The 26309-nt window shown below is 37.4% G+C and overlaps 2 protein-coding genes across 4 annotated transcripts in view; both read right to left on the bottom strand.

Moving 5' to 3' along the window:
• The window catches only part of CAMKMT (calmodulin-lysine N-methyltransferase), a 407707-nt gene that overhangs the window by 223779 nt on the left and 157619 nt on the right, over nt 1-26309 (bottom strand). The gene's annotated exons all lie outside the window — the stretch shown is intronic.
• Nucleotides 976-1624, bottom strand: LOC137777621 (chromobox protein homolog 3). Its single transcript, XM_068564528.1, has one exon. It carries the CDS (start codon nt 1597-1599, stop codon nt 1048-1050), a length of 552 nt encoding a protein of 183 aa, XP_068420629.1. The 5' UTR covers nt 1600-1624; the 3' UTR covers nt 976-1047.

Genomic DNA, 26309 nt, shown 5'->3' with positions numbered 1-26309 from the left:
GTAAGGAGTGGGTTGGGGTAAAGTTTGAAAAAACATGCAGGTCAAGTTTAGATTAGAAAACTTTGTTCACTCATTTATTCCTGCAGATCCTAAACTGCCAACATCTCTAACCATCTGATTAGGTTTCCATTAACAAGTCTGAGACATTCCATGTATCACAGTCTTTCAGTAAATACAGCACACGGATTTCAACTTCTTATAAAGAATCGTTTGCCAAAAGGAAGCTTTAAATGTCCACTTAACTAAGTCTTGCTTGGCTAATTAAAACATACCAGAATTTTTCCATTTTTTTCATTTGGGTTGACAGAGATAAAATTTTCCTTTCAGGGGGTTTTACACATAAAACTGCATTTATATGATGGTAGATATGCATGCAGATTCTGATAGGGCTGCTTTAAAAAATTATCCAATTTAAATTAATTTGTCTCATTAATTACAAAATTGTTTAATTTGAAAGGTTAAGACTTAAATTTTCAATTTAAGTTGAAGTGATTTCTTATATTGCTCAAAATGATAGAATCCCAGAAACATGGGCTCATCCATGGTTGTGAAAGGCTGTTTTTGTTTTGGTAAATGTGTTTAAACAATAACCAAAAAACCCCCAAACCATTTACATATGTATTTTATGTATACACATACAGAAAACCCAGAATGGTCCTTAGGCATATATGAGTTAAATGCAAATTCTAAATTCTGATTGAGTAATGACTATGGAGATTTTCCCCAACATTTAGAAAAGCTGTTCTCTAATGCAGAGGAAATAATATACCATAGTATCAAATGTTCTTGTCTGCTAAAGGAAGCAACTACAGAAAGCTTTTATTTGTTCAAAGTAACCAGTGCTACAGATGCAAAAAAAAAAACAGAAACAAAACCCCCAAAAGACCCCCCCAAACCCAACAACTTCCCTAATACTACTTCAAAACGAACATATCAAATGTGATTTTCATTAGAATGTAGTTATTTCCTCACACTAATAAATCAAAAGACCAAGACCCAGATTTTATATATATATATATAAATATATATAAAAAGCAATGCAAACAATTATTGAGCTTCATCTTCTGGACAAGAATGCCAAGTTAGTCTCTCTTCATAAAAAGCAATTACAATTTGAGGACACTTCATATTTGCCTCCTTTGCCAGCACCAAGTCCGCCTCATCTGAATCTTTCCATTTCATGAGAAACATTAATTCTCCACTGCTGTCTGTGGCACCAATTATTCGCTCTGGGTCAAGACCTCTGGCAAAACCTCTTGGTTTATCAGCAGCATCTCTTTTCTTCTTTGATTTGCTATCATCAGATTCACTGTCAGATAAAGATTTTCTTTTTGTTCCATCTTTTTCTTTACCAGCTTTTTGAGAATTAAGAAATGCTTCAATTAACTCTGGACAATCTAAATTTTCTTCGGGTTCCCAAGTGTTGTCTGCGTCTGTAAATCCCTTCCACTTCAGGAAATACTCCACCTTCCCATTCACTACACGTCGGTCCAGTACTTTTTCTACCACAAATTTTTCAGGTTCTGCCTCTTCGACTTTTTTACTCTTTCCATTCTGTTTCTTTCCCATTTTTTGCAATGTAGTTTTATTGGACGCCATTTTTTATTGCAGACTTGAAGAGCTATTACTGAGATGTTCCAGTCCCATTCCGTGCCACTTTTGTCTGCATTGACATTTTAAATTATTGTGGACTTCTGTGAGACAAGCTATTTGAGTTATTGAAAAATGCTATTTTAAAATTCCTGTTCAACTTCACATGTGCCATTCTGACTCAGTTAATTTCCAAATTTAAAAATTTCTCCTCTTTTTTGCAAAGGCACTGTCCACTTAGTGGATTATCAGCTTAAAGTTTTAAATATTAAGCTGATTACTGACTATTTACCTGCTATCTAGATGGGTCCTACTTTATTTCTTACAATATAAATTGGTATGGGCTCAAACAACATGAAGCAAGCAAAGCATAACCCTAAAACAACTATATTTGAGTACTGATATCACCATACTTCCCCATTAGCATGCATGACTGACAAATGACTCAACTAAGAGCTCAAGAAATGGGTGCCATAAACTTGTGCTTTTCTATGCTCACGGAATACTCACAGATTCTTCTGGCCAATACACCTCCCCCAATTCCATTCACATTTTAAGTGATTTGCACTGACAGGATAAGAAGATCTGTATGAGGTTGGCAGTTTCCTTCTCTCATTTGTACCAGAAATACCATGTACCAGCTACCCTTGGGGAACTGGGGAGTCCAACTAGCTTCTCATACTCTATCTCCCTGGAAGTTAAAACAACAAACCATATATTGTTTTATAAGCATTTCCTTCAACTTTACTCCTTACCGATACAGTGCACTTGCAGGTTGAAAATGCTCTCCGACATTCATTCCAGCTTTTTATCCTGTTTATTTCTCCATTGTGTTCTTGTCCTCTTTTCAGATTTTACAGCTTGAGATATGTTATGGATTTCAGATGTCTTTAGAGCTAACAACCACTGAACAACAACAGCAAAAAATGAAAACAGATACTAAGGGATGCCCAGAACATACTGCTTTATGATGAAGAAGATGATGAGGGAGAAGGAAAGAGGAAGAGAAGTGGAGAAGGAAAGAGGAAGAGAAGTAGAGCAGGGTTCCCCAACCCCCAGGCCACAGACTGGTACCAGAACCCTACTGTGAACTGTGCATGCGAGGGATCTAGGTTGTGCGCTCCTCATGAGAATCTAATGCCTGATGATCTGAGGTGGAGCTGAGGCGGTGACGCTAGCGCTGGGGAGCGGCTGCAAATACAGATCATCGTTAGCAGAGAGGTTTGACTGCACAGAGACCATAATAAATCAATTGCTTGCAGACTCATATCAAAACCCTATCAGTGAGTGGCAAGTGAAAACAAGCTCAGGGCTCCCACTGATTCCGCATTATGGTGAGTTGTATAATTATTTCATTATATATTACAATGTAATAATAATAGAAATAAAGTACACAATAAATGTAATGTGCTTGAATCCTGAAACCACCCGCCACCCCGGTCCGTGGAAAAATTGTCTTCCATGAAACCGGTCCCTGGTGCCAAAAAGGTTGGGCACCACTGAAGTAGAGGAAGAGGAGGAAAAGGAAGACAAAGAAGAAGGAGGAAGAAGAAGAAAAGGAGGAAGATGAGAAAAATAAGTAGAAGACCATTAGCAAAAGGAAGGCAATAATAATAATAATAATAATAATAATAATAATAATACCACCTTTGGCTAGAAATGCTCTCATCCTTAATAAAATACATAGTATCTTGAAACCTGCATTTAGCCCTGGAAGGAGAAACTCCTGGATGAGGCATGGGTGGGAGTCAGGGTCTGGGGTGTTGGAAGGAAGCTACTGGACCACAAACCCAGACTGTATTACCCCCCAGAATTTTACCACTCCTGGGGTGATTTTAAAACATGAACCCCAAATCTTTTGATACTCTTCCCATCAAGAGGTGTATTCTATGTCCCCTTCCCTTGAATGTGGGCAGGCTTGTGACTGCTTCAACCAACAGAGTTCGGTGGAAGCAATACTGTGACTTCTGAGGCTAGGTAAGAAGCATCATACAACCTGTGCTTGATCCTTACTCCTGTAATGCTTGCTCTCTGGAGGCCTCCTTGCAGGACCCTCCCTCCTAGAACCCAGCACAATGCTGAAGAAGCCCAAGCCACATAGAGAGGTCATATAAAGGTACTCCAGTCAACAGTACCACTTAAGCCAGCCTTTAAATGGTCCCAGCTCAGGTATCAGACACGTAAGCAAAGAAAGCATCTTAGAAGACAATCCTCCAGCCCTTAGCCATTCAAGTCTTATCAGCAAAGATCCAAGACATCATGGAGCAGAGAAGAGCCATCCCTGCTGTACCCTCCCCAAATTCTTCATCCACCAAATCTATGAGCATAATAAAGTGGTTGTGGTTTTACACCACTAAGGTTGGTATGATTTTTTAATGTAACGAAGATAATCAGAACAAATTTAGCTGCTGGAAGTACGGTACTGTTGTAACAAAATCTGAAACACATGGCATTAGTTTTGGATTAGGACCCTAGAGGCTAACAGTGAGGGCTTAAAGGAAGAATGTACCAGAGATGTCACTGGAACTTCCAGGAAAGTAGACCTTTGCTGTGTAGTGGAAGTGTTGATGAATGGAAGTATTGCATAGTGATTTTAAATGCTTTGGTTTCCTTGTGTACAAAATAAAAACACTATAATAGAAACTACCTCACTGGGTTGTTGGAACCAAATGAGACAATGTTATGTTGAGTTCTAAGCGCAGTGCCTGGCACATAGTAAAAGTATTTAGTAAATATACATCTCCTATGCCTTATGTCAAAGATTTTTTTTAATCCAAACCATGCTGACTCAACGATTTCACTTAAGTCTTTGTGGCAGAAGAAATTCACTCAAGGCTTGTGCTGAATTATCTTTAGTAAATTATTCTTGATACTTTGCTATACATGTACTAAGGCAGACAGAGAAAAGCACTTAATAAGAATGAATATAAAGTATTTTCACTGATTAGATGGTCTTTCAGTTCAGAGGAGAAGAAAATCATGATGAAAATTATACAGGTTCAAAATTACAAACAGGAAACCAGCTGTTTTGAAAAGAGAAACATTTAAGTAATACACATAATACTCTCTATGAACACATATCTCTGCTTCAAAATACGTTCCAAAGGAAGAGTTTATGTCTCAGCTTATTTATAAACACATGTGCAAGGGAAAAAAAGTTCAATTTCCATCCGTGGAGGGAAGCAATCTACCTCACCATGGATCTGGAACAGCTTTAACAAGTCTGATACACAATAGCAGCAATTTCAACTTTCCTAGCACTCTATTATGGAGAAGCATCTCATGGTGTCTTGCGATAGTATTAACAGTTTATCCATCTGAGAGGTTTACTAGTTAAAAATCAGTTCCATATCACTTTCATCGTATTTGGCCCTAAAACAGCTCAGAAAAGTAGTGGCACCTGTTATACTTTTTCGGCACCATTACAAAATAAGAGCAGATAACGAGGAAAGATGCATCATGTGGGAGGTGTGTCCTGGACTGTTTCTCCCCCCAAAGCTGCAGCCTATCTTCCCATTTCAGTTTTCAACCCGCACTACTTCAGCGTTGTCTCTTCAGGATGACATGTTCAAAGACATTCTTCCTACTCACACTTGTCACGAACACGCACTCACTCGATTTCATCTGGGTACGTCTACCCAGCTAAGCTCCATCAATCAGAAATATACATTGTAATCAGACAGTGAAGGACACTTGTATTCTGAAGAATACCCATGTATCATTTACCTTGATGTCCTACAGGTTCAAGTGGGAGAGAGGTGGCTTTCCCACACACCTTTGTTTTTCGTTTTTTGTTTTTTGAAAAAACTCTTTGCAAAGGGAAATAGTTTAAGGTGGGGGGTTGAGGTTTGTATAGGGGCAATTAGAGTAAATAACTTAATTGTGTTGACTAATTTTTCAAAAATCTATTTCTATTTGCAAGAATACATAGCAGATTCATGTTTTCTATTGTCACGCTGGATTATTCCTCCTACTTTCACAGCAGCTGTTTTAGAAGTGACCTTTAGCAAACATTATGTGTTTTATTTTCAAAAACAAGCACTGCAGATATCACATTCATATGCAACATACCTTGAAGGTATGCAGAAACCAATCAAATCAGTAACATATAAGGAATAGTGCAAATAGTTATACCACATGACAGGTGTGACTACACATAATGGCCCCTTGATGATCCTTCATGACTAGACTGACCAAAGAGACAAGACTTGTGTTTTGGTCTAACAACAACAACAAAACACCACATTTACTCAAAAAAAAAGTGTTTTCTTTTTTCTTTTCCATACTCCTACATTGCTTCTCCTCTAAAACTGAATAGTGGAGGAAGATCTGCAGCACTTCCCAAATTTTCCAAACCCTAGCCCCACCCCCTAAGCCCCAACAAACACTAGCTAGCACCAGAGTCAAGATGGGTAGGTAATTTATGAAGTGAAAAGGAAAACGAAATGGTTTCCTAAGAAAAGCAAAAGAAAAAAAATTCAAGTATATGGGGATGGCGTATTGAAAAATCACAGTGTAAAACATCATTCACTTTAGGAAACAAATTAATTAAACTGTTAAATGTCAAACAAGACCCCTTATTATTCATGTCAGCGAAATTTCAACTCAGTAAAAGGTGTGATAGAGATGTCACCTAATTGTTGATGATCTTTCCAACTAAATTGTTCTCACACAGTAGCATCAGGGCCCCGAGAGATGAAATATTTATGGCTGTCAAAATCTTTCTCTTGGGGTTATCCATTTGGCCTGTAACGTAGGATACTGCCATTTTCCACTTTGTTTCCCATTACACCTTTCAATACTTTCTGACTACCTGGAGATTGCAAAAAGGCTGGACTGAGCTCTCTATAGGCTGCAAGTTAAAATCAGGAGCACCACTCCCTGCTGAGACAGTGTACAGAAGTATTATAGAGTTCCGTGCAAAAAGAAAACCATCTCTGGGTTTTTTTTTTTTTCCTTCCAGAATAAAATCTCATACTTCTAAAAGTACACCACTGGAAAATTATAAGAGTCTGTTGAACAATTCAATGGTGGAAAATTACTGCTGTAATTTATCTAATTTTATATTTCATTAATTCTTAAGTTGCTCAGAAAGTAAATTAATCAAAATTTAAGAATTCCCACCAGACACAGTTTGTTTCCAGGCACAATGCATCTTCTCTGATGCATTTTTACGTTGTCTTTACTCCCCAAAACTTTAATTTTTGATTTCTTTAGTAACTGCTTTCAGTTATTCAAAGAATGTGCCTATAGTTTCTTTTAAGGAATTTTTAAAATCAGAAATTCGATTAACAAACACTTATGCACATTTATGATATAATAATTACATAATTCTTCTAATGATGATTTAAGGCCCTTCAAGATCTCAAAAAGCTTTCTTAACTATAAAGATTAAGCCATAGTTTAAAATATTTACTGTTAAGTATGTTTATTTTTTAATAGTACATAATAATACTTTCTTTAAAAGTAGTTAAAATTAAGCATAAATGTAGTTAAAATTAAGCATAAAGAATTTTTCCAAACATTCAAGGGTAATGAGTTAATAGTATGTCTCTTTAGCTGTGCCCAATACGGCCATTTTGATATTTAGAGAGGCATTCTTATCAAATAAAATGTTTTAACCTTTGAGAAAAAAGTGGCTTTTCTTGGTTATGTGTACTAGACATTAAACCCAAATCTCTTTCTCACCCTATCCTCTGTTCCCTGAACCACATTATCTGGCTAAGACTTGAGCCCAGATCAAAAGAAACCAACAAAAAATTAAGCTAGAAATGCATGCTAAAAATAATTCAATAGCATGGCTCCCCTCTGATCTAACACTGTGGCATTTACTTCATTAAGTGTTTCTAAAAAACTCCCAGTGGGAAAGGTACTTAATTTATTTACTGCATGAGTCTAACGAGAATTGTGAAAGAAATTTTAAGTAAACCGGCAGGGTTTGGAGGATTACTAGAACATTTGGTGCTCTATATGAGACTCTTTTTTTTCAACCATCGGCCACCCTGATGCATTTCTCCATAAGCAGTGAGACGTTTTTGTTTGGCTTCGAGCATATATTTCCTGATAGAACCTTGAGAATAATGAGAAGTTCTTAAGAAAAAAAAAAATTAGCAAAGAAAATTGCTTATCTGTGACTCTTGTTCTTTAGACTCTCATTCTAATAAACGGAAGTCACTGCTTTGTATTCTCACCATTCCACTCGTCACAGCAATGCTCTGTGCTCTTGGACCACACACAGGTAAAGGGCCTAAAAACCCATGTAGCAACAGGCTAAATGTGTCTGCAGTTCATTGCTTTCCCAGAGGAGTTGGACAAAGAGCAAATGACCCCTAACTTATCTTCTCGCCTAAGCTTTCCTCTGTTCTTCCTAGCTACCTGCTACACGTTTCAACATGCCGTGCTGTCATTTTTTAAACTCAGAATTTCTAAAACCAAAATGACCATGCTTCTTCCCACACCAATTCACCGTCCAAATTCCCTGACTCATTCATTGGTGCCATGATTCCCCCAATTTTTCAAGTCATATCTTTGGTTTCATGTAACAAAGTAGATCTCGCAATTTCAGATTTTCCCTAGAAGATTTTCACTGACAGGTGAATAAATTGCCTGTTCTGTTGGTCATTTACCTCCCCAAAACCCCTGTGTTCTAGAATATTCTACATACTTTGTAGATATCCCACCAGAGCCTGAAGGGCTACTTTGTCAGGCTCTGAGCACTCTGACCCAGTGTCACAAGTCTCTTTATACCCAAATCCAAAATTCCTCCTAACCCCTCCTCAGCCCCTGAAAAGCCTCTACTGATGACCAGAGCCACTTTCCTAAAAAACTTTTCAGACACCAAAGCCAGCACCTGAAGAACTGATCTAGCAGGAGATTGAATCTCCTCTTATGGAAATGGGAACCACAAGTGAGGCCCCATTCACTTCTAGGTATAATCTTTGTAGATGATGTTAGGACTATGTAGACGATGTTAATCCTAGGATCCTCTGCTGTTTCCTAGCCACTCCCTTCTCCCATCCCTTAAGAGTTACACACATAGAGATTAAAACATAAAAGTACATGGGGTTAGATCTATTTGCCATGTGGCCTAGTACAAACGAGCAGGTGGTCTTCACAGGCTACCCAACTTCTCAGAGGCTATACAGGCCTCATACCCAATACTTTCCTCTCTTGTGAATACACTAAACCATCCCTTGTCCCACCCCATAAATCATAGCAACCATATCCTACAATTACCTAACATACTCCTTCAATACATACTTAATTATCTTAAAATATTCCAGAGGGATATAGGGAGAAATCTAGGCATAAATTTAATTGATAAAGCAATAATCCTTGCACATAACTGACCTTGCACTTAATCTGTCAGAAGGCTCTCCTATGATCGTTCAAAACTATTTATTGAGCATCTACCATGTGTCTGGTCCTAGTCTAAGAGCTAAAAACAGAGCAATGATTAAGACAGAAAAGGTCCCTGCTCTCATGGCATTTACAATCTCCTTAGTTCTTCCTTTGCCTTTCTTACCATGTCAACATCCTTTGCTTTGGAGTTAGACACCCTTGATTAATCTGCACAGCACTCCCTCTTTTGACTTTATACCTGGTACAAACTAGCAAATCCCATAAACCAGTGTTCACTTGCTCTCAGAACGAGGCAGCACTAGGCTTGCTTAGTCCCTAGAGAGGAGGGACCTTGGCTATATTTGGACATTCTGGGCCATCTATGTCATGCTACCCTTCTATCAACCTCTCTCTATCTAGCCAATCATCAAGGTCTAGCCAAAGGTATTTTTGGTACATTATTTGGCAAAAACTTATTAAGTAAATTTAATCGCACTCCTAAAAACATTTGCCCTTCTTGGATACAGGTCCTAACCCTGGACAACTAATTCAGTTTCTTCATCTCCTTTTGTGGTGCTTTTCATGCTGGCCTGTACATAACCATTCACCCTCTGATTTCTCTAAGTGCTGAGGGATTTTCTTTTTAACATTTTCTCTGCTGTCTTGGAAGCTGGGGGAAATGTCTGTCCCAGCCTTTCTGGTGGTCTATTATAGACTGTCAGAATAAATCGAGCGCTGCAGGCTGCATTTAGAGCAAGGCACAGTTGGAACTGGCCCTGAGTCCCAAGAGGAGCTCTCCTTGCATGTACACCATGTACTTGAAACCAATCTTGCTTAAGTCTTATTGTACAAATATGAGAGGGAGTTTACAATATTAAAGCATCCATAAAGCAGGATAACCAAAATTTAAAAGCAATTAGGAGTAGAAGGGATATAACGCACAACCTGACAAATATAATTAACACCATCATAAGTTACATATAAAAGTTAAGAGAATAAACCCTAAGAGTTCTCATCACAAGAAAAAATTTTTTTTCTATTTCTTTAATTTTTTATCTATATGAGGTGATGGATGTTCACTAAACTTATTGTGATAATGATTTCATGATGTATGGAAGTCAAATCATTATGCTACACACCTTAAATGTATACGGTGCCCTATGTCAATCATATCTCAATAAAACTGGAGGGAAAAATTTAAAAATAAAAGCAATTAGAGAATTCCCTGGCGGTCCAGTGGTTAGAACTCTGCACTGTCACTGCCGAGGGCGTGGGTTCAATCCCTGGTCAGGGAACTAAAGTCCCACAAGCCTTGCGGCGCGGCCAAAAAGTTAAAATTAAAAATTAAAAAAAAAAAAAGCAATTAGGAGTAGAAATACAATGTATCAGACAGCTATCTAGTTGCTACAACTGAATAGTTAAACTTAGCTCTGATATTCCTAGTTTGTTCATTTGTTCATTCATTAATTCAACAACAATTATTGAGTCACTCTTATGTACTGGCCATACTCCCATGCTCCAAGCCCCCTCTCCTTTGGTCCCTACATAATTCTGTGTGGAAAATGGGGGTGGGGTGCAGGTGTGGGAGGGGCAGTGGGGCAAGCTGTCTGTCTGCAGCGGGCTACAAAGAAGAGCTGCCTGAGGGCACTTCTCCCTCTGCATGGCTTAGAACTTATGATCAACAGTCAGCACCAGCTATGAAAATAAACACATATAAGAAGTTATCAAAGCTCTCATCAGAATGTTTTTTAACTCCATGAAAAGGCATGACTTCTTGTGAATAACATTAACACCAAATGTAATTAAAGTTTTTTTCTGAACTGGCTCTACACACACAGATGGGAGGCAGTGTGTCTCATATCATTGCAAGTCCCTCAGGAGATCCTGGGAAAACTGACATTCATTTTATTTGCTTTGAGAAAGGAAGTTTGTTTACATTTATTTTATTTTAAGAAAAACCCCAAAATACAAATCAAATTAAAATTCAATTTTAAAGAAGAATAATAAAACCATCTTAAGTCAGCAATATAGTACACCTTTCAAAATCTTACACAAAAAAAAATCTTATACAGGTATAGATTTAGGTATAGATATGTTTTCATGTCGTCTTTAACCAGTTGGACTTCCAATATTGAAAAACAACTAGCTTTATTTTATTGTAGTTCATACACATCATATCCCAGGAATTGAGGCAGTGCAAAAAAGGCAGAGGACTCTTGAAAAAGGCTAGCAATAATAAAAGGGTAGGAAAAATGTTCTTTAAATTTCAGTAATGTAGGTCAGAAGAAGAGGTATACTGTCAAAATAAGATAAGTGAAAATACAATTTTGTGCCATGTTTAAAATTCATCCATAAAAGCTAGATAATAATAATAATAGCTGTCACTCACTGAATGCTTACAACATGCCAGGTGCTTTATGTGTGTTTTCTTATTTCATCTCTACAGCAAGCCTATGATTTATTAGCCTCAGTTTATAAAAAAAATGAGACACAGAATGGTGAAGTCATTTGTCCAAAGTCAAAATGTTGGTTAAGGAGAGGAGCTAATAACTTTATGCCCTGTTTTTAACCATGACACTACTGTGCCCTTAAAGAGAAAAAAACATAAAGAGAAAAAAATTTTGTTTGATGTACAAAATTATATGGAAATGGCCAAGGATCAGACGATTTTTGTCCTGCAAGGTAGTGGCAGCCTGGAGTCTGAGCTCCTTGGGAAGCGGTAGCACCGGGAACCACAAGTGCCACAGCTGACTTAATTAAGGAAGGCGATGGGAAGAGCAACTTCGCTGGGCGCACCCTCCTCCACCCACCAGCAGAGAAAATTCTCAAAATGTTGTATTTCATATCTCACTGTTCTAAAGTCTGAAATTACAAGGAGATACAAGAGGCAAAACCTAAGTATGCAAATTGTGTAGTGATGTTAGAAGAGAAGTGCTACGGAAACAAGAAAAAGAAAAGCAAGGCAAGGGAGATGGGGGGAGGGGAAGTGAGGACACGCACTTCCTTTGGGTAAGGAAAAGAGTCACAGTACTATATCCTGTAGGTGGATATCCACAACGGTCCCTTGTAGGCATGGATGTTTGTTCCCACTTCCCCCTTCTCACTGTGGATGAGATCTTGTATTAGGGCTTTCATCAGGGTGAAGTTCAGAACTTTCAACCTGACACTCAACCTTTAAGTTTGAGGAAATCATAAAGTCATGCTTTCCTGCAGTGAGAACAAGTCCATTGTGTATGAAGACTCAGGGTTCTTAAACCATGTAGTGGGGAAACTCCCATCCTGTGAGCAGTTTTCCTGGAGGTATTCTGCCCTGTATACCTACTCACTCCCTGGCTCTGATTGGCCGTATGCAAACTGGTTAAACCAGTGGTGTTTATCCTAGACAGGATTAATACCTAGATGTTTACTCTGCTATTCTCCGCCATGTGGCCATAGGTTTACACATATGCAAATCAGACAATCCTCATACGTTACAACTGAATAAGATACCGTAATTCTCATTAGAATCTAGAATCACAATTCATACACAAATATGCTCTATACTAGTGCTTCTCAAAGCATGGTCTGCCCAAGCCAGTTTGAAATTGTTTGTTACTGGTCCAAAACAAGGTAATTACAGAAAATGCGTAGAAACTTTTGACATTACCACAACGTTTTTACTGTATTTTATGAAAGTATCAGCCCACAAGTTTTGAACATTTAAAAAGAAATCCACTCTCAATGGTCCTTCATCACAGGTAGTTTGAGAAACACTATTCTGGAACATTGCTACTCAAAGTTTGGTCTCCATGTAACCGAGCAGGACCCTATGGGGCTTTCCTGGGACAGACCCCGTCCCTCATATCCTCTGCTTTAGCTCCTCTCTGAAGTACCTAGATAATAGTATCTGATGCACATTTCCTGAGTTGTTTCACAGATGCTAAACCCCCCACCAAATGGAAGAAATTGACTACTTGATGACCATGAGCACATAGCCCCCAGACCAACTGGTGCCTAAGGATTGATAATGTTAACCCCTGTGACACTGCCCTGTTACCTCACCATCAAGCAATCAGAGAATTACGCACGAGCTGATCACGTACCCTGCGACCCTCCTCCCTCACCTTGCCTTTAAAAATGCTTTGTTGAAACCCATCAGGGAGTTAGGGTTTTTTGAGCATTACCCATCCCGGACTCCTTGTATGGCTTCTTACAATAAACACTGCACTTTTCTTCACCACAACCTGGTGTCAGTAGATTGGCTTTAGTGCGTGCTGGTGAAAGGACCCACGTTTTGGTTCAGTAACATCCAGACTGGCAATGAACTGTTTGTTACCAGCCTGTAACTAAATTCCTTGCATCAGAATGAAAACTGACTGTGTCAATAGGCACACTGTTTAGTTCAACAGATAATTTTTTTTTTTTTTTTAATTTGGTTGTGCCAGGTCTTAGTTGCGGCAGGCGGGCTCCTTAGTTGCAGCTCGCTAGCTCCTAATTGTGGCATGCGAACTCTTAATTGTAGCATGCATGTGGGATCTAGTTCCCTGACCAGGGATCAAACCCGGGCCCCCTGCATTGGGAGCATGGAGTCTTACCCGCTGCGCCACCAGGGAAGTCCCCCGATAATTTTTTTATAGCATGACTGTCCTGACGAAGGAAGCAGAAAGTTGATTCCATTCTATACAAATTCCTAATTTCATTGCAGACTTGAACTTTGAGTAGCACTGCTCTACACTTCATCAATAAAATGGGGATAATGAAAATACCTATCTCAAAGGGATATTAAACATTTAATCTAACATAACATTTGTAGAGTGCTTATAAAAAGCACTAAATAAATATGAATTATTAATCATTATTACTATTATCAATAGAATTTCTAAAATGATGAGGAAATCAGGGCAAACAGCATAAGAAAAAAAATGAGACTAAGTCAGGATAGTTACAGAAAAGGCATACCACATAGTACAGCATACCAATATATAGCCTACCGATTTGATTCAGCGTTTTTTTATAGTCAATACAAAGAAGAAAATGTTATGTGTTACATGATTCATAATGTCCGTAAGATTTTTTTTTAAGTGCTCCAAAGAAGTACAACCAGTCTTTGTTCTGAATGAAGGTCACTAAAGATTTAAGGTCTGAATTTCAAAATTGAAATTAAAACTACTTTGCCTTTTGCCTTCAATTTGTAATGACAAAAAGAATTTACTGAAGCAAGCTAGAAGTTTTAACAGACTTGTTATAGAAGAAAATTTAGCCATTAATCTGTCATTTCAGTCAAAGCTAAGCTCATTAATAACTTCTATTCAGCTCCAAACTGCCTTCATTTTTCTATTCCTTTCTGATGATAAGGACCCACATATTCAAATTTCAAAAAAAAAAAGTGAACAAATTTATGAATTCCACAATGAACAGGTAAATAATATAGAAGATAATGCTTTTCTGGTAGGCACTACCTTTCTAAATGCCTTGTGAGCTTTTAAAATTAAAACATTTTAAAGACTATGTTTGCCATTCTGTCACATAGTCATTTTTATAAACATTTCAAATTTGAAAATTTTTTGATCAGCATAAATTTGCAAGATAAAAATGATACCTTGATTATTTAAAGTAATATTAGCTAACACATTTTGAAATATGACAAAAAGCAAGAATGGTTTAAACAGAGTTAATTTTGGTGGAAAATTAGTAAAGTAGACTCATTACAGAAACCCAATTTGGTATACGAGATGCATGTCTTGAACTATTTATACTACAAGAAACACCTCATGTTATTACTCATCACTAGCACTAAAATTTTGGGTTTGTGGGTATCTATATTTATAAAGTCCCCCTGCAATGAGAAATGGGGCTTACTTCTGACCAGATCATAATCAGGATTTTAACATAATTTCAACCCCAACAAATAAAGAATAAATTACATGGATGTTAACTAAAACAAACTGCTATTACCCCTGAATGTCAAAAATCAAGTATAATCCAGAACAAATAAGAAAAATAATATATTTAAATAAAAATCTCTGAAAACTGTTTCATATACCAGGAAGAAAATCACCCACTTATATTACAAAATCCTTAAAGAATGAGAAAACCTCTTGAATAGAAATATATATATTCTGCAGAAGGGATGAGGTATACAAGTAGTTCTCAGCTCTTTCTCCTTGAATTTTAACTTTCCTTATTCAGTTATCTCCCTTTTATACTCCTACCATTTAGCCATTTAGTCATTTTCTGTTCCCTCTTTTCCTTGGAACAAGCACAGATTAAAACTTCTTGATTTTCCTTAACTTATCTGAGACATTTTTAAATGCACTGTATTTAAAAACTTAAAGCAGCAAATGGACCTCCATCAGCAAAAAAATGAATGTCAACCAAAACTTCACACCATATACAAAAATTAACTCAAAATGGAATATGGACTTAACGTAAAATATAAAACTATAAAATTTAGGCAAAAACATAGGAGAAAAAATTTCAGGATCTACGGGTAAGAGAAGAGTTCTTAGACTTGACGCCAAAAGCATAATCCACAAAGAGAAACAGATAAATTGGACTTCATCAAAATTAAATATCTTTGCTCTGCAAAAGATTCTATTAGAATGGAAAGATTAGCTGCAGATTAAAGAAAAATATTTACAAACTAGATATCCAACAGAGAACTAGTATGTAGAAAATATAAAGAATTCTTAAAACTCAATTGTAAAAAAAAACAAAAAAACAAAGCCAATTAGAAAATGGGCAAAAGACATGAACAGATATTTCACCAAAGAGAATATATAGATGGCAAATAAGCACATGAAAAGATCTTCAACATCATTAGCTGTTAAGGAAATGCAAATTAAAACCGTAATGAGTTATCACTATACACCTATTAAAATGGCTAAAATAAGAAATACAATACCAAATCCTGGCAAGTATGCAGAAAAACTGAATCACTCATACACTGGAAATGAATAATGGTATAGTTGAAAAAGTCTGGCAATTTAAAACTAAAATGCAATTGCCATAAAATCCAGCAATTGCACTACTAAGTATTTACGCCAAAGAAATAAAAACTTATATTAAAAAAACTGTACATGAATGTTCATAGCAGTCTTATTCATACCCCAAAGTGGAAACAACCGAGATGTCCTTCAACAAGTGAATGGCTAAACAAACTATGGTACATTCATACCATGGAAAACCAGTCAACAGTAAAAAGGAACAAACTATTGTTACACACAACGAGGATGAATCTTAAGGGACTTATGCTGAGTAAAAAAAAGCCAATACCAAAAGGTTATATACCATATGATTCCATTTATATAACATTCTTGAAATAACAAAATTATAGATGTAGAGAACAGATTAGTGGTTGCCAGAGATTAGGATGAGAGGAGGTAGATGTGGTTATGAAAGGGTAAAATGAGGGATCCTTGTGGTGATGGAAGTGTTCTGTATCTTGCCTGTGGTGGTGGATACGCATACCTACATATGATAAAATTGCATAGACCTAAATACATATGCACTTGCACACATACACAAGTGAATATACGTAAAACTGGAAAAATCTGAATAAGGTTGGTAGATTATATCAATGTCAATTTCCTGGTTGTAATATTGTACTATTATTTTGCAAGGGTTACCACAGGAGGAAACTAGGTGAAGGGTACATGGGATCTCTCTGTATTATTTCTTACTACCGCATGTGAATCTATAATTCATTCAAAATTGTAATTAAAATAAAAGGAAAAAGGAAACAATAAAAAATGTTTAAAATAGTTGAACTAACATAATAGTTATTTCTGATCTTAATAATTCCAATAAAAGCAGCAAAAAACCTTACTAGATTATTTTAGGAGAGGGCTACCCTTCTAAAATAATCACTATAGATTGGCCAATGTAGCACATTAAAGGTGGCCTCAAATTATTTGATAATGGTACCACTGAGAAGTAAAGTCCATTTCCCTTCCCCTTGAACCTGGGTGGGCCAATAGAATATGGTAGAAATAACACTGTGCCAGTTTCTGGGCTCAGGCCCTAACACACTGGTAACTTCTACTTCCTGTCTCTTGAAACACTCATTATTGGAAGCCAACTGCCATGTAAGAAATGTGACTACCCAGAAACCACAATGCTATAAGAAAAAAAAGGTCAAGCCACGTGGAGAGACCCTGATCAGGATGACAACATATGTGGAGATAGAGTAGCCAAAGAGCTCTGAGGCATCTGACATGTGGGTGAAGAGCCATCTTCTCTGACCAGCTGAGCTTTTCCCAAATTCTTTTTTTTTTTAATTTATTTATTTATTTTATTTATTTATTTTTGTCTGCAATGGGTCTTCGTTGCTGCACGCGGGCTTTCTCTAGTTGTGGCTAGTGGGGGCTACTCTTCATTGCGGTGCATGGGCTTCTCATTGCAGTGGCTTGTTTTGTTGCAGACCATGGGCTCTAGGTGCACAGGCTTCAGTAGTTGTGGCACATGGGCTCAGTAGTTGTGGCTCGCGGGATCTAGAGCGCAGGCTCAGTAGTTGTGGCACACAGGCTTAGTTGCTCCGCGGCATGTGGGATCTTCCTGGACCAGGGCTTGAACCCGTGTCCCCTGCATTGGCAGGTGGATTATTAACCAATGCGCCACCAGGGAAGCCCGCCCAAATTCTTAACCCATAAAATCACAAGCAAAATAAAATGGTTGCTTTAATCCACTACGTTCTGAAGCAGTTTATTATGCAAGCAATCAATAACCAAAACAGCTGACAAAGCGCACAGGCACTTTGCCTAGATGTCTTCCTTCAAGTAGGCTGGCCTCCAGACAACCAGGACCATCTTCTTTTCTGACACCCACATGCCTTCTACCAAAATACACTGCTTTCTCAAGGGCAGACATCTCCTCCTCCCCTTTTCTGATTGTAATATCTCCTCTCGCCTGGAGTCCTCTCTCACTCAGCTCCAGGTTCTAGCCTGAGGGATGCATCTATTCATAAGTCAAAAGCAGTGTTGACCTACACCCTGAATCCCAGCAAGATATCTACTCTAGTATCTTTCAACCTCTTTTTGTCCATGACCCACAGTAAGAAATGTTTTTTATAAGAATAAACACATAAACATTCACACACACCTGTAATTGAAAGAAAAGTTTCAAAAAACAATACTTACCCTTACTGTATGTGATAGATTCCAATATATTCTATTTCAACACAGTCTATTCTATTTCATTATAGTCTCAACCAGGAACCAATCTTTTGGTTACTCGGCTGGAGCTTTGTTTTTTTTTTTTCTTAAACAAATTAGGGCATTATAACTATTGCACTATGAAAAAAATAAAATTCCATGTATCTTCTTATTGATCATTTTCCTGAAAATTATGTATTTTTAAACCTGTTCTATAATGGGAGAAGGATAGATGTTGGCAATCTAAATTTTGACCCTTAAAAAACAAAAAAAAGAGCCACGAGTTGCTTTCCATTGTCTAAGCAGAAAAAAGCATGTTCCCATTTTAGCAGGAAGATCATCTCTTCCTCCTCTTTCTTCTATTCACAAAGCTCCTTCTGACATAATAAGAAGCTTCCCAGGAAAATCAGAGGTGCTCACTAGAAAAAAAATTGAATGCCAATGGCATCCCTATCTGGAACATTCTCACATTTCTTAAAATTTGTTAAATTCTTTCCTCAGGTGGACCTTTCCATTGTACTGATACTACTGTCTGCCCACTGCTTCTTGAAACTCGTTACTTTCCGGATAAGATAGACTATGATTGCTCCTGGAGTCCTCTGTACTTCCCAGCCTCCTTTGCATTTAGGTTGCGCCCATGTGACTAGCTCTAGTCCAAGTAGTCCAGACCAAGGCAGCAAAGAACTGGTGTCCCTCCTTCATCTCATTCTTCTCCTGCCAATGTCACCATGGCAAACTTGAAACCCAAGTTCTACAAAGTACACTTCAAGGATGGAGATGATCACCCAACCTGCATAGGACTTTGTATGAGGAGAAATTAACCTTTGTGGTTAGCCCTTGAGATTTCGGTGTTTCTTGTTTATGGTTTTTGTTTTCACCGTAGCTTAGCCACATTGTACCCCGATAAGTGTACCTGGCTACTATGACAACGCTCTCCACCACTTCTCTCTCCTCTCTCTGACTCTTCCTTTGGCCTTACCCCTCCCTGCCCACTCCCTAAACATCAGTTGTTTACCAAGGCTCTGTCCTTTGTTCCCTGCTCTCTACTTTCTACCCAGTTCCAAGGTAATCTCATCCATGTTCATGATTTTAACAACTATGTAGATGCTAATGGTTTCCAATCTATATTAGGACTGTACTTTCAAACACTCAGCTGGGCATACACGCCTTTGGCTGTCCCAGAAGCACCTGTAACTCAAAATTTTCTAACCTAATGTTATAAGTTCCTGAGCACACCATACAAGGCTTTCCCATGACTTGGTCCCATCTAATTCTTCAATCCTGCTACTGGACAAATGGTTCTGGATACTTCAGTGATGCTACACTATTAGCAGATGCCCACCACCACTCAACCCCACCCAGTGTCACTGCTCATGCTGCTCCTTTTACCTTCCACCTTGCTTCATTTGATTAACTCTTATCCTTCCTTCACCTCCTCCAAAAAGCCTTCCTTGAACCTCCAAAAGAGGATATGTGCCCCTACCTTGTGCTTCAGAGTACCCCATGCATTACCTTGATCTTGGCATTTATCAACACACTGAAATTCTCTCTCATCAGTCTGTCTCTTTAGCTACACTACAAATGCCTCAAAGACAGAGATTATGTCATATCCATCTTTGTAGCCCCATCACCTAGCACACCTAGCAAACTAAGGCCTGTAGGTTGGCTTCTTATTTTTGTAAATAAAAATTTACTAGAACACTGCCACATTCATTTGTTTATGTAGTGTCCATGGCTACTTTCATGCTACAGTGGCAGAGTCAAGTGGTTGTAATGGAGACCAAATGGCCCACAAAGCCTAAAATATTTACTACCTGCTCCTTTAAGGAAAAGTTTATAAACCCCTGACCTAGCACAATACTTTGCACATAATTATATGCACAATAAGAGTTTGAGGGGGATAAAAGGTATATAAAAGTTCTTTAAAAACATGTATTCAGTAATAATTATAACTATTTCACAGCAAGTGCTTTTATGCCCCATCAAAATCTGCCCTTGTAAGTATAGGGACAGGAAAATTGAACAAACTCCTAGGCCAAAATTCAGAAAAGAGCATATAATAGGCATCTACTAAGTAGTCATTAAATAAATAAACTGCATTTATCTAAAGCCAAATATTTACTTCTATGGAGTATAAGGTGAGCCAATTTCTTCAAAAAGTTAATTTTGAGAAAATAGTTAAACATAAATCCAAAAACATTTATAAATATCTAAACTCTGAACTAATACAACTATGTAAAGCTAAAGGAAGGACCCTAAACTAAGTCTGGAATAAGTCCTACAGTAATCTTTGCAGTGTATCTTATCTCCCAGGGTGCTGAGGGAAGACAAGGAGGCAAAGGAAAGGTAGGACTGAGCACAGCAAACATGAGCTCTGGGAGTGTTATAGACTGAATATTGTGTCCCCCCAGAATCAATGCTGCAACACTAAACCCCAATGTGATGGTATTTAGAAGTGGGACCTTTGGGAGGTAATTAGGTTTAGATGAGGTCATGAGGGTGGTGCCCTCATGACAGGATTAGTGTCATTATAAAAAGAGGAAAACTTTCAGTTGTAAGATAAATAAGGTCTGAGGAGCTAATGTATAATATGGTGATTATAGTTGATAATACTGCATTGTACAATCGACATTTGCTAAGAGAGTAGAACTTAAGTGTTTTTACACACACACAAAAAAGGTAAATATGTGAGGGACTTGACTTCCCAGGTGGTCCAGTAGTAAAGAATCTGCTTTACAATGCAGGGAACGCGGGTTCAATCCCTGGTCAGGGAACTGGGATCCCACATGCCACGGGGCAACTAGGTCAGCACGCCTCAACTACTGAGCTTGCGCGTCTCAACTAGAGAATCCATGTGCCGCAAACTACAGAGCCCACGTGCTCTGGAACCCGCATGCCACAACTAGAGAGAAGCCCGTGCACCACAACGAAAGATCCCGCATGCCTCAATGAAGATCCCATGTGCCGCAACTAAGACCCGACGCAGCCAAAAATAAATAAAATAAATAAATTTTTTAAAAAAGGTAAATATGTGAGGTGATGGATGTGTTAATTAATTCAACTGTGGGAATCCTTTCACAAGGTATATCAAATCATCATATTGTACACTTTAAATACATTACAGTTTTATTTGTCAATTATACCCAAAAAAAGCTTAGGAGAGAAAGAGAGAGACAAACACAAGATCTCTCTTCTTCATGTGCAGGCACCAAAGAAAGGCCATGTGAGGACATAACAAGAAGGTGGACGTCTATGTACCAGGAAGCGGGCTCTCACCAGGAACTGAATAGGCCAGCACCTTGATTTTAGACTTCCCCAGCCTCCAGAACTGTGAGAAATACATTTCTGTTGTTTAAGCCACTCAATCTATGGTATTTCGTAATAGCTGTCCGAGCTTACTAGAACAGAGTGCTTACAAATAGAAGGCGCCAGTCCACTGGCTTTAGACAGGCTTCCTGTGGAGCAGTGAGGAAACCTAGAAGCTAAGAATCTTTTTTTCTCTTTTTTCAGTTTGTTGCATATATCACCTTTGGGATGAGAAAGGTGATAGGAGTATTCCAACATTTCCCTCTCAAATGTCCTCTTCCCTTTCATTTGTCCATCAAATTTCAGCCTAAACTTCTCTGACATCTCAAGCCTGTTGTAATTTCTCTTTTCTCATTGAAGCCTGATACTGTTAACCTTTCCACATATCTTAGAACTTAAAATTACCCTGGCTTGCTAATAGGTTGCTTTAGATGTAGTAATCTGGTTTCCCAATAGACCATAAATGTCTTAGGAAAGAGTACTCTATCTTATGCATTATATCCTCCTTACTCTTGCTTTCCCTCACACTCCTACAACTATTAATCTTGAAATGCAGAGTTTCTAAAAAGGGTAGAAGTACTTCAATTGCTTCCTCTTGGATCAAACCTGAATGACACAAGCAAGGGAGGAGTTAAATAAATATCAGGAAAAAATTTTTGATCATTACACTAACAAACAGAAGTATAGAATATGGGAAAGGAATTTTTTTTTAAGGATGAAATAATCTTTTTGTGAATAGACTTTAGTTCTTTCTTTGCTGCATTTTTGGGGGGGTAAGAAAAATAACATGAACAGAATAAAAATGCGCCCTTCAGAATTTAACAAATGAGAGTTTACACATAATATATGCTAAACAACTCTGACAGAATTATAGCAGAGGGAAAACCAGCAGTCATCGCCACAAAGACTAAAAATAATTAAATGAGTGAAAAAAGAAATGTTTTCTATCTCCCAAAATTGTATATGCTATTAATTCACAATATTTTCATTTAAATATTTGCATTTAATTGGTTAAGAATATGCAACTAGAGTGTATTGTATTATAGATCATAATTATTGAATAAAGTTTTGCCTTCTCTCTTTTAAAATCAGTTTTCCTTAAGGGACAGTCAAAATCTCATACTTAAGTTATTGTCTTGAAAGCGAATATGCATGATAGGCTATCAGTGTTCTTTTTCCTTTGAAATAAATACCTAATGAACCAGCCTGAAGTAGTATCTGTACTATCAAATCGAGCCATCAAGTGGGTTTACGTTTAAGGGTTCTTCACTAAAAAACTGAGTAAGTCACAATTCTAATTAACATGGCAAACCAGAAAAGGTGAATACATTATCAACCATTAAAGATGATTAGTACATTGGACTAATTTCTAGGAGAATGGGGCACAGAAGGACTGAAGTGAAGGACTGGCAATTTTTAAAAGAAGTGGAAAGGGTGCAAGGGCATGGAAGATGGGGAAGACTTGGAGTGCAGAAAGGGAATAGGAGAAAGAGAGCAGGCTGGAGAGTCATGGAGAAAAGGATCCTAATTGGGCAGAGGATGCACAAGATCACTGGGCAGGGTTTATGGGAGGAAAAGATAATTCAGTTGATGAGATATGGCTGGTAAGTTGGGAAACATCAATGGTAAATGTGTATCCATCTGATGATTTTTGCCAGAGGCAAGCCTTATATGACCTTTACATTTTCTAATGTACGATCTAATTCAGACATTCGAAGGGGCCTTAAATATATTCTCAACGGTGAGAATTCCCTGGTGGCGCAGTGGTTAAGAATCCGCCTGCCAATGCAGGGGACACGGGTTCAAGCCCTGGACTGGGAAGATCCCACATGCCGCGGAGCAACTAAGCCCATGCGCCACAACTACTGAGCCTGCACTCTAGAGTCCGTGAGCCACAAATACTGAGCCCACGTACCACAACTACTAAAGCCCACGTGCCTAGAGCCCGTGCTCCGCAACAAGAGAAGCCACTGCAATGAGATGGCCGCGCACTGCAACAAAGAGTAGCCCCCATGCGCAGCAACAAAGACCCAATGCAGCCAAAAAAAAAAATTCTCAAGTAGAACCAGTGTTTGAATTTGTTTCAGTCATGGTTGAGCTAAAGCTTACATGGAAGTTATTTTACCAGTTGGAGAAAGTATCAAGAAAAGATGGAATAAGATGTGCTATATGCACCATGGTATAGAAAAGTTAACACTTTACAAGTCCATTTCTTTACTCCTGCTCCAAATTACAGTTCTAGGTTCAACAGAAATATGTAGCACTTTCAGTTGTACCTTTCAAAATTGTGATGGAACATTTCTCTTTTCTTCTTTTACATTCTCTGGTACACACACACACATAACATACAGTCACCAGTTCTATCTCACCCAATGGAAGTATCTAGTAGTAATAGCACGTCAATGCTTTCTCGAAAGATACTACGCATGGTTATAAACAAAGAAAAATAAACCACTGACTAAACAATTAACTAGGCTTAGTTTGGGGAAAAAAAAAAAAAAAAACTACCCTTGCAGAAAGAAAAAGAACATTGTTATATTATATGTATATAAAGATTAAGGTTTCTCATAAATATGTATATAATATTCATATCAAATACATTCATATATATTAAGCAAATTGAAAGTTAGTACTAACTACAAGGCCCCAGAAAACAAAACAAATATACGTTTCAAAAAAAAGAGCTAAGGAAATGGTAACAAAATATACTCTACATCTTTAATCTTCAATGAATTTGAGAAAATGGTGAAATGCTATATTTTTGTTGGAAAATGAAATCAACTATTATATGACAAAACAAATTAATGGATTGATATGCATAGAATTTAATATATGCAATAATCTGGATCAAGCTTTTATGATCTAATCAAAGAGAATTCTTTTTGTATATTCTTAGAAAAATATATTCTTTCTTACAATAATCCAGAAAAGTAATCTCATAAGATAGATGAGTACAACAAATATCTTGGAAAATTTTATAAATATTATGGAATTGAAAAATAAAGCACAGAAATGCTTTTCAAAGAATAACATCTCATAGTTCAGACTTAAACATATTTAAAATAAGACATAAGCTCAAAAGAGGTTCCTTAAAGGAGGGTAATGCAAAACGTATCATGGAATTAATTGTATGTTTACATTATCAGCCTTAGATGGAAGAACTTTGGTAGATATTGCAAAACCCAGGCATGAGAACTAGATTAATGATGTTGAAGACACATGTAGAGACAGCAGCAACTTTGAACCTATATTCTGTGGCTTTGAGCTTATGTTTTAGTCAACAGTGTTGCAGGCTATTGTCCCTGTTCATATATTTTAATATTTTCATCAAGTAAATCTAATTTGTATTTACTTCCTGAAGCTATGAAGTAAGCTATGAGGCTAAAATGAAGAGTGAAATTCTGAAAGTCTAGAATAGATAATAAATATGTACATGAAATCCAACTCAAGTATTGTTCCAATACGTAGTACAAATCTTCATATTCAATTCTACCCTAAGCATAAAACCGATGTGTCATCTCTATGAATGAAACATGGAAAGACTAATCCTGAGTAAGGACCATAACCATCCAAAAGTATCACAAAGCAGATTTTACCCAGTACTATAGCGCCAAAAGCCTTTCATGTGAGACTCCTGCAAAATCCACATGGTTCCACAGGACAAAAATCACAAACAGTCACATGTCAGAACCTCACATTCACTCAACTAGAAGATCTGGGACAACCTGAGTAATATTAGAAGAATTTCATCAATGTTCACCAGGCTCGTCAGAGGACAAGTACAGTAAATTCCCATTTTGTTGTAAGGACATGAGATAATGTATGGTCTCTGTGATTCACAATAAGTATTTATAAGACATACAATAAAATTATAATGACAAATCCCATTTTGTAAGAATTCTACTGATTTCTTACTATGTCCTTCACTCCAGAGAACAATTATGAAGTAAGCATGATATGAATACACTAGAACTTGAGACTGACTATCTCAAAGCTTCAATTAATTTTAAATGATCAAACAACTTCACTGCTGAGAGACAAGAAACTATAGGTCTTTTATATGATCCTATAAAGTCATAGGCAGAAAGAGGTCACTCACCAAGGTCAGCATATGTACCACTAGATACATTCACATAAATGGCTGCAGACAGTGCTGAAGCCAGTCCTTGTTAGCATAATTACTTAAGTAGAATTTGCAGGTTTCTCCTTATATTTGCCCATTCTTGAGGATAAATGACTGATTATACATATTATGTTTTCTTACAGATGTCAAAGAATTCAATTTAAAAAAAAGACTGAACATAGGTCATTAATCACATAACTACAACTAGTCCTAAGTAACAAGGTCTCTTACAAAGCAAGATATTTTGCAATTACGATGTGGTTACCTATATTTTTACCCCCACCCCCAAACATAGTACCTTCACTATGCCAACCCAAATGGGAGATTTCTGATTACATACTGGAGAGAAATTCTTTCCCCATGCCCCATCATCACCAACAAATTCAAGACCTGAAAGTGCTCAGGATAATTTGGTTATTTCCAACAATCTCATATGGGAATACTGGCCAATAATTAAGGAGATATCAGTTGCCTTAGCAACAGATTCGTTCCCAAATAAGCACTGTTTTCATTCAGCAGCCTTTAGCCAAAAGAGGAATTAAATCATTGAAATCAACAATTCTATTGTTTAGCAAACGAACAGCTTTCCAGGTCTCAAGAAAACAGACCCCTCACAGTTGGTCCAGCATTGCCCAAGGTAGCAGTTGTTTAGTTGAATAAGCCAACCTCTTGAATTACAGGATTTTATCATCAAAACCACTGCTAACAGAACTGCTAGCTTTTGCCAAAGAAACATGAAAAGAGAGAGAGCATCTCCTAAGTGATACTAATGAATATATTTAGCTTTATAGATCTTAACCTTACATAGAGAATGTATA

The sequence above is a fragment of the Eschrichtius robustus genome, chromosome 15 (genome assembly GCF_028021215.1).
Source record: "Eschrichtius robustus isolate mEscRob2 chromosome 15, mEscRob2.pri, whole genome shotgun sequence".
NCBI lineage: Eukaryota > Metazoa > Chordata > Mammalia > Artiodactyla > Eschrichtiidae > Eschrichtius > Eschrichtius robustus.
Note: the sequence above shows the minus strand (reverse complement) of the source record. Positions and strands in the feature narration are given on the sequence as shown.

Excerpts from the sequence above, each read along its gene's own strand:
- LOC137777621 (XM_068564528.1), bottom strand. The coding sequence starts at position 1,599 with ATGGCGTCCAATAAAACTACATTGCAAAAAATGGGAAAGAAACAGAAT.